The 7,597-nt window shown below is 46.5% G+C and overlaps 1 protein-coding gene across 1 annotated transcript in view; it reads left to right on the forward strand.

The window, feature by feature from the left end:
- LOC128703267 (organic cation transporter protein) overlaps positions 1-2,881 on the forward strand; it is a gene marked incomplete at its 3' end in the record, with an annotated part of 91,618 nt that extends 88,737 nt beyond the window's left edge. The window contains 1 exon segment of the mRNA XM_070080647.1: positions 2,700-2,881. Coding sequence (XP_069936748.1) covers positions 2,700-2,881 — 182 coding nt within the window.
- Between the last annotated feature and the right edge of the window lie 4,716 nt (positions 2,882-7,597).

Here is a 7,597-nt window from a genome sequence, read left to right on the forward strand (position 1 = left end):
CATGCGTACATTTACTGACTACCTGGACAGCATCTCCATCCTCACCATTACTGTCTCCCAGGACAGCACCTCCAGCTTCACCATTACTGTCTCCCAGGACAGCACCTCCAGCCTCACCATTACTGTCTACCAGAACAGCACCTCCATCCTCGCCATTACTGTCTCCCAGGACAGCACCTCCATCCTCACCATTACTGTCTCCCCGGACAGCACCTCCATCCTCGCCATTACTGTCTCCCAGGACAGCACCTCGATCCTCACCATTACTGTCTCCCAGGACAGCACCTCCATCCTCACCATTACTGTCTCCCCGGACAGCACCTCCATCCTCGCCATTACTGTCTCCCAGGACAGCACCTCGATCCTCACCATTACTGTCTCCCAGGACAGCACCTCCATCCTCACCATTACTGTCTCCCAGGACAGCACCTCCAGCTTCACCATTACTACCTTCCAGGACAGCATTATCAGCCCCACATTTGCTGACTACCAGGGAAGCACCTCCAGCTTCACCATTACTGCCTCCCAGGACAGCATTATGAGCCCCACATTTACTGACTAGCGGGGCAGCACCTCCAGCCTTACAGTTTCTGACTACATGGCCAGTATCAAGGGCAGTACCATTCAGCCCAGACTTTTTATGTTCCCATCTGTTATAGAATGCTTCCAGGTTTTCTATGAAGGCAGCTTTGATGTTATCCTCTTTTAATACTAGTGTGATTTTAGTCCACAGATTGATCTCATTTGGGCATGCCCAAAAACACTTCCCTGATTTAATACTGCTTGTAGCTAGTTCTTGGATATCTGCACAAGAGGCGTGACACCAATTTCCACAAAAATGGCAATTTATCCATGTGGAAGCTCATTTGTTTGATTGACTGCAGACTACACAGAGCTTCATAATGTGATTTGAATGGTTGATTTACTATAGTTATACTAGTAACCCCTTGAATATTGTACTACTAACCTCCTTAAAGTGAAGATCTGGCTATTTGCATTTCTATTTCTAACTGTTCTTGTATATTAGGACAGCTTACCGGTGTGCTTCCTGTCCCTCAGCCTGGAGTCGATGTGTTCAGTCCATCAATCTTGTAGAATGTACAGCATAGGGTCGTAGACGTGGTTTATGTACTATGACCCCGCCTCCTCCTGCTTCACCTCACCTGACTACAGTACATAAACCACGTCTACGACCCTGTGCTGTACTTTCTACAAGATTGATGGACTGAACACATCGACTCCAGGCTGAGGGACTGATTACCTCAAACTCCTCCTCTCCTTACACCTTCCTACTTTGTATTGGACTGATGAAGCCACTGTGTGGCGAGACGTTTCCTCAATAAAGATTCCCATATGTTGCATAAGTGTCTTTAGTTGTGCACTGGTGTTATGGGTGAGGTAATGATCACTGTAACTGTTCTCTGTGTGGCTGGTGTCAGGCTAATACCATTGTAGCACTGCAATGGTCTGGTGGCTAAAGCTCCCGCTTCACACACGGAGGGCCCGGGTTCGATTCCCGGCGGGTGGAAACATTTGACACGTTTCCTTACACCTGTTGTCCTGTTCACCTAGCAGCAAATAGGTACCTGGGTGTTAGTCGACTGGTGTGGGTCGCATCCTGGGGGACATGATTAAGGACCCCAATGGAAATAAGTTAGACAGTCCTCGATGACGCACTGACTTTCTTGGGTTATCCTGGGTGGCTAACCCTCGGGGGTTAAAAATCCGAACGAAATCTTATCTTATCTTATCTTATGTGGATGGTGTCAGTCTAGTCTCACTGTAGCACTGTTATATTGCTGATGTCATGTAAACATTGCTACACTGAACCATATGTGGTTGCAGAGATTGATTCACAGCTCCTGGCACTGGCCACTGTATCACAGTTCTTGTGTATGTGGCTGGTGTCAGGTTCCTGTCACTACAGCAGGTGTGAGTTTACGATCACTGTAGAACTGCCCTGGTTTTATAACCTTTGTCATAATTTAATTAGCAACAGCTCATCTTAAGCATGATCATCTGGAGTTTACCTGGAGAGAGTTCCGGGGGTCAACGGTCTGTGACCAGGCCTCCTTAGGTCAGTGTCCCAGGATGCGACCCACACCAGTCGACTAACACCCAGGTACCCATTTTACTGATGGGGAACATAGACAACAGGTGGAAGGAAACACGTCCAATGTTTCTACTCTGGCTGGGAATCGAACCCAGGCCCTCACCGTGTGAAGCGAGAGCGTTAACCACCAGGCCACCAGAGCCCTATCAATTACAAATGATAAATTAGTTTATGTTGGCTCTGTGGATTACCAGTATTTATGACTCTGTTTTGTCTTTAGAGACTCAAAGGCGAAATTCGAAGATTTATTTTGATCACATTACGAAATTGTAATGACATGATTGTAAACAAACCACGGAACGGATGGGGTTTGAACGTATGGAAGATTAGTCTTAAACTCACTGACAAACAAGTTTTAGGATTGTGGCTAGCTGGTCCAGTGGCTAACGCGGCGGTCTGGAGTTTTGAGACTCTCTGATCGCGGGTTCAAATCCCGCCCGTGGTATGGTAAGTTTTAGGATTCAACGGCCAGGGTTTAAACCCTATCCATTCCGTGATTTATTATGTTATTGAATCAACAGAGTCGTACTTTAGTCCACTACTATAAGTGTGTAATATATTTTTAATTTTCTACCCATTATTATAGGTTATGACTGGCTGGTAGTTGTTTTGAGCATGTTGGGTAAGTTTGGGATCGCTGCAGCGTTTGCCATCGCCTTCGTCTACTCTACCGAGATCTTCCCAACTGAGTACCGCAGTGTTGGTGTTGGTGCTTGTTCCATGTGTTCTCGTCTTGGTGGTATTCTGGCTCCATTCATTGCTTCTCTGGTAAGTCACTATGATGTATTTAGTTGATTATTCTGCCATGTGATAAATGGTTTGAAACCGATAAGTTGAAGATTGAGATACTTATGCAGTGTATGGGTATCTTTATTAAAGAAACGTTTCGCCATACAGTGGTTTTATCAGTCCAATACAAAGCAGGAAGGTGTAAGGAGAGGAGGAGGTTGAGGTAATCAGTCCCTCAGCCTGGAGTTGATGCGTTCAGTCCATCAATCTTGTAGAAGGTACAACATAGGGCCGTAGATGTGGCTTATATACTGTAGTCAGGTGAGGCGAAGCAGGAGGAGGCGGGGTCATAGTGGTACCATCCACTAGTCGAAGTTGGTCTTCGTCCAGAGGTTGGATAACATCATGGGATTCTTGATAGTTGTGACAGGATCCACAGGCATAACACCAGACACAAACATCTCTATGACATTCCCCGTGTTCGACTAAACCTTTACTAAAATTCAATGTATTTCAAAGGACCTAAAATCTGGAGCACCCTCCCTGAGAACTCTAGAACTGCAGACACATTCATCACTTTCAAAACTGCAGTTAGAAAACATCTTATCTCCCTGATCCACCCCGACAACTAACTACATGATAACCACCTGGTGGTTCACAATTACACTCACTCACCCACTGACTATAAACCCAGAAATACTAATCTTAATCTTAAAATAATAAATCCTAACTAGTCATAAGTTTGCCTATGATACTCCAATATAGACACTTTGTATTGTGCCAAAACAAAAGCATTCACATTGCTAAACTCACAAATTATGATGTAGTCACTTAGCCTTAATACCATAATCTGTAAGGATTTAATGTTAAGAATTAATCTAAGTCTGCCCGAAATGCCTAGCCATGCTAGGTGTCCTAGTGACCCCTCTGTAATTAGTATTTTATAACATGTAAACCACACAATATCCAAAACCTGTAAACCCCGCATTGTAACCCTTATAGAGAATAAACTTGATTGATTGATTGATTGATACAAAGAATTCTTCAACACTTGTCCAACCTTTGGAAAAAGACCAACTTAAACTAGTGGATGGTACCACTACGACCCCGCCTCCTCCTGCCTCACCTCACCTCACTACGTCTACGTCTACCTCACCTCGTCTACGGCCCTATGCTGTACATTCTACAAGATTGATGGACTGAACGCATCAACTCCAGGCTGAGGGACTGATAACCTCAAACTCCTCCTCTCCTTACACCTTCCTGCTTTGTATTGGACTAATGAAGCCACTGTGTGGCGAAACGTTTCCTAAATAAAGATTCCCATATGCTGCATAAGTGTCTCAATCTTCAACTGTTACTATTAAAACTTACACTACTACTACTACTACTACTACTAGTACTACTACTACTACTACTAGTACTACTACTACTAGTACTACTACTACTAGTACTACTACTACTACTACTACTACTACTACTACTACTACTACTACTACTACCACTAGTATTGCACCTCACTCTGAGCCTATATATACCCTCTGTATCCATGTATTGTTTGTAATGGCTTGATAAAGCTCCTGGAGAGCGAAACGTTGCCACAATAAATGTCACATTAGTTGCACTTGTGTCCCTTTACTTTACACGATATATTTCATTTATTAAGCGAATTCTAAACGTCCATTAATCAAAGTACTACTCTACATTATTTAATTATTTGCTGTGAGATTTCACAACTTATTCGATAGGTCAACTTTTTGTGTGTGAGTTGGGTTATACTGTGTAAACTTGGGTACAGGAGTAAATTCTTGGATAGTTTAGGGCACTGGTCAGCTTGCTTGCGGCCAGCAGTAACAACGTGATTGATCAGACGCTGATCCACCATGAGGCTTGGTCTTAGACCGGGCCGAGGGGGCGTTGACACCCGAAACCTTCTCCAGGTAAACTCCAGGGGTGGTTTTGATAAGGACCTGCTTTGTATGGGCCAGTAGGCCTTCTTCAGTGCTCCTCCATTCTTATGCTAAGTTGTCACACAAAGTTGGAGAGATGTAAATGGTTAGTGGTTTCCAACTTAAGTTAAATTCCTCTTAAAAATGTTAACCAGATATGTTAATTAGCAATGTCTGGTAGGACCAGTGTCACGTCATGTGAGTTGACTGAGAATATAGATTAGTTGAGGTCTTACCTGGAGTTTACCTGCAGAGGGTTTCGGGGATCAACGCCCCCCGCGGCTCGGTCTGAGACCAGATCTCATGGTGGAATCAGGGTCTGATCGACCAGGCTGCTACTGCTGGCCGCACGCAAACTAGCGTACGAACCACAGCCCGGTTGGTCAGGTACTGACTTTAGGTGCCTGTCAAGTGCCTTCTTGAAGACAGCCAAGGGTCTTGAAGACAGCCAGAGGTCTTGAAGACAGCCAGAGGTCTTGAAGACAGCCAGGGGTCTTGAAGACAACCAGGGGTCTTGAAGACAACCAGGGGTCTTGAAGACAGCCAGAGGTCTTGAAGACAGCCAGGGGTATTGAAAACAACCAGGAGTCTTGAAGACAACCAGGAGTCTTGAAGACAACCAGGGGTCTTGAAGACAGCCAGGGATCTTGAAGACAACCAGGGGTCTTGAAGACAGCCAGGGATCTTGAAGACAGCCAGAGGTCTTGAAGACAGCCAGGGGTCTTGAAGACAACCAGGGGTCTTGAAGACAACCAGGGGTCTTGAAGACAGCCAGGGATCTTGAAGACAGCCAGAGGTCTTGAAGACAGCCAGGGGTCTTGAAGACAACCAGGGGTCTTGAAGACAACCAGGAGTCTTGAAGACAACCAGGGGTCTTGAAGACAGCCAGGGGTCTTGAAGACAGTCAGGGGTCTTCTTGAAGACAGCCAGGGGTCTTGAAGACAGCCAGGGGTCTTGAAGACAGCTGGGGGTCTTGAAGACAATCAGGGGTTTTGAAGACAGCCAGGGGTCTTGAAGATAGATAAGGGTCTTGAAGACAGCCAGGGGTCTTGAGGACAGCCAGGGGTCTTGAAGACAACCAGGGGTCTTGAAGACAGTCAGGGGTCTTGAAGACAGCCAGGGGTCTTGAAGACAACCAGGGGTCTTGAAGACAACCAGGAGTCTTGAAGACAACCAGGGGTCTTGAAGACAGCCAGGGGTCTTGAAGACAGCCAGGGGTCTTCTTGAAGACAGCCAGGGGTCTTGAAGACAGCCAGGGTCTTGAAGACAGCTGGGGGTCTTGAAGACAATCAGGGGTTTTGAAGACAGCCAGGGGTCTTGAAAATAGATAGGGGTCTTGAAGACAGCCAGGGGTCTTGAAGACAGCCAGCGGTCTTGAAGACAACCAGGGGTCTTGAAGACAGTCAGGGGTCTTGAAGACAGCCAGGGGTCTTGAAGATACATAAAGGTCTTGAAGGCAACCAGGGGTCTTGAAGACAGCCAGGGGTCTTGAAGATAGATAGGGGTCTTGAAGACAACCAGGGGTCTTGAAGACAGCCAGGGGTCTTGAAGACAGCCAGGGGTCTTGAAGGCAGCCAGGGGTCTTGAAGACAGCCAGGGGTCTATTGGTAATCCCCCTTATGTATACTGGGAGGCAATTGAACAGTCTTGGGCCCCTGACACTTATTGTGTTGTCTCTCAGTGTACTCGTGGCACCCCTGCTTTTCATCGGGGGAATGTTGCATCTCCTGCCGAGTCTTTTGCTTTCATATGGAGTGATTTTCGTGTGCAAGTTTGGTACCAATCCCTCAAGAGCCTTCCAAGTGTATATTATCACATATCTTTCTCGCCTGCGTTCCAGGGAATACAGATCAAGGACCTTCAACTGTTCCCAGTAGTTTAGGTGTCTTATCGCACTTATGTGTACCGTGAAAGTTCTTTGTACACTCTCCAGGTCTGCAATGTCGCCAGGCTTGAAGGTGGCCGTTAGTGTACACAGTATTCCAGCCTAGAGAGCACAAGCGATTTGAAGGGAATCATCAGGTGCATGGTGTCCCTAGTTTTGAAGGTTCTCATTATCCATCCTATCACAGGGGTGTCACTAGCACGTTAAGAGACCATACAATAAGTGTCAGGGACCCGAGACTGTTCAACTGCCTCCCAGCACACATAAGGGGGATTACCAACAGACCCCTGGCAGTCTTCAAGCTGGCACTGGACAAGCACCTAAAGTCGGTTCCTGATCAGCCGGGCTGTGGCTCGTACGTTGGTTTGCGTGCAGCCAGCAGCAACAGCCTGGTTTATCAGGCTCTGATCCACCAGGAGGCCTGGTCACAGACCGGGCCGCGGGGGCGTTGACCCCCGGAACTCTCTCCAGGTAAACTCCAGGTATCATTTTCCTAGCCGATGAAGTAGATACATTGTTGTGGTCTTTGAAGGCGAGATCCACTGACATTATCACTCCCAGGTCCTTCACATTACTTTTCTGCTCTATTGTATGGTTAGAATTTGTGGTATACCCTGACACATGCCCAAATGAGATAAATCTGTGGACTAAAATCACAAGGGTATTAAAAGAGGATAACATCAAAGCTGCTTTCATAGAAAACCTGGAAGCTTTCTACAACAGATGGGAACATAAAAAGTCTGGGCTGAATGGTACTGCCCTTGATACTGGCCATGTAGTCACAAACTGTAAGGCTGGAGATGATGTCCTGGTAGTCAGTAAATGGGGGGCTGATAGTGCTGTCCTGGGAGACAGTAATGGTGAAGCTGGAGGTGCTGTCCTGGGAGACAGTAATGGTGAAACTGGAGGTGCTGTCCTGGG

Source organism: Cherax quadricarinatus, unplaced genomic scaffold (assembly GCF_038502225.1).
Source record: "Cherax quadricarinatus isolate ZL_2023a unplaced genomic scaffold, ASM3850222v1 Contig757, whole genome shotgun sequence".
Lineage (NCBI taxonomy): Eukaryota > Metazoa > Arthropoda > Malacostraca > Decapoda > Parastacidae > Cherax > Cherax quadricarinatus.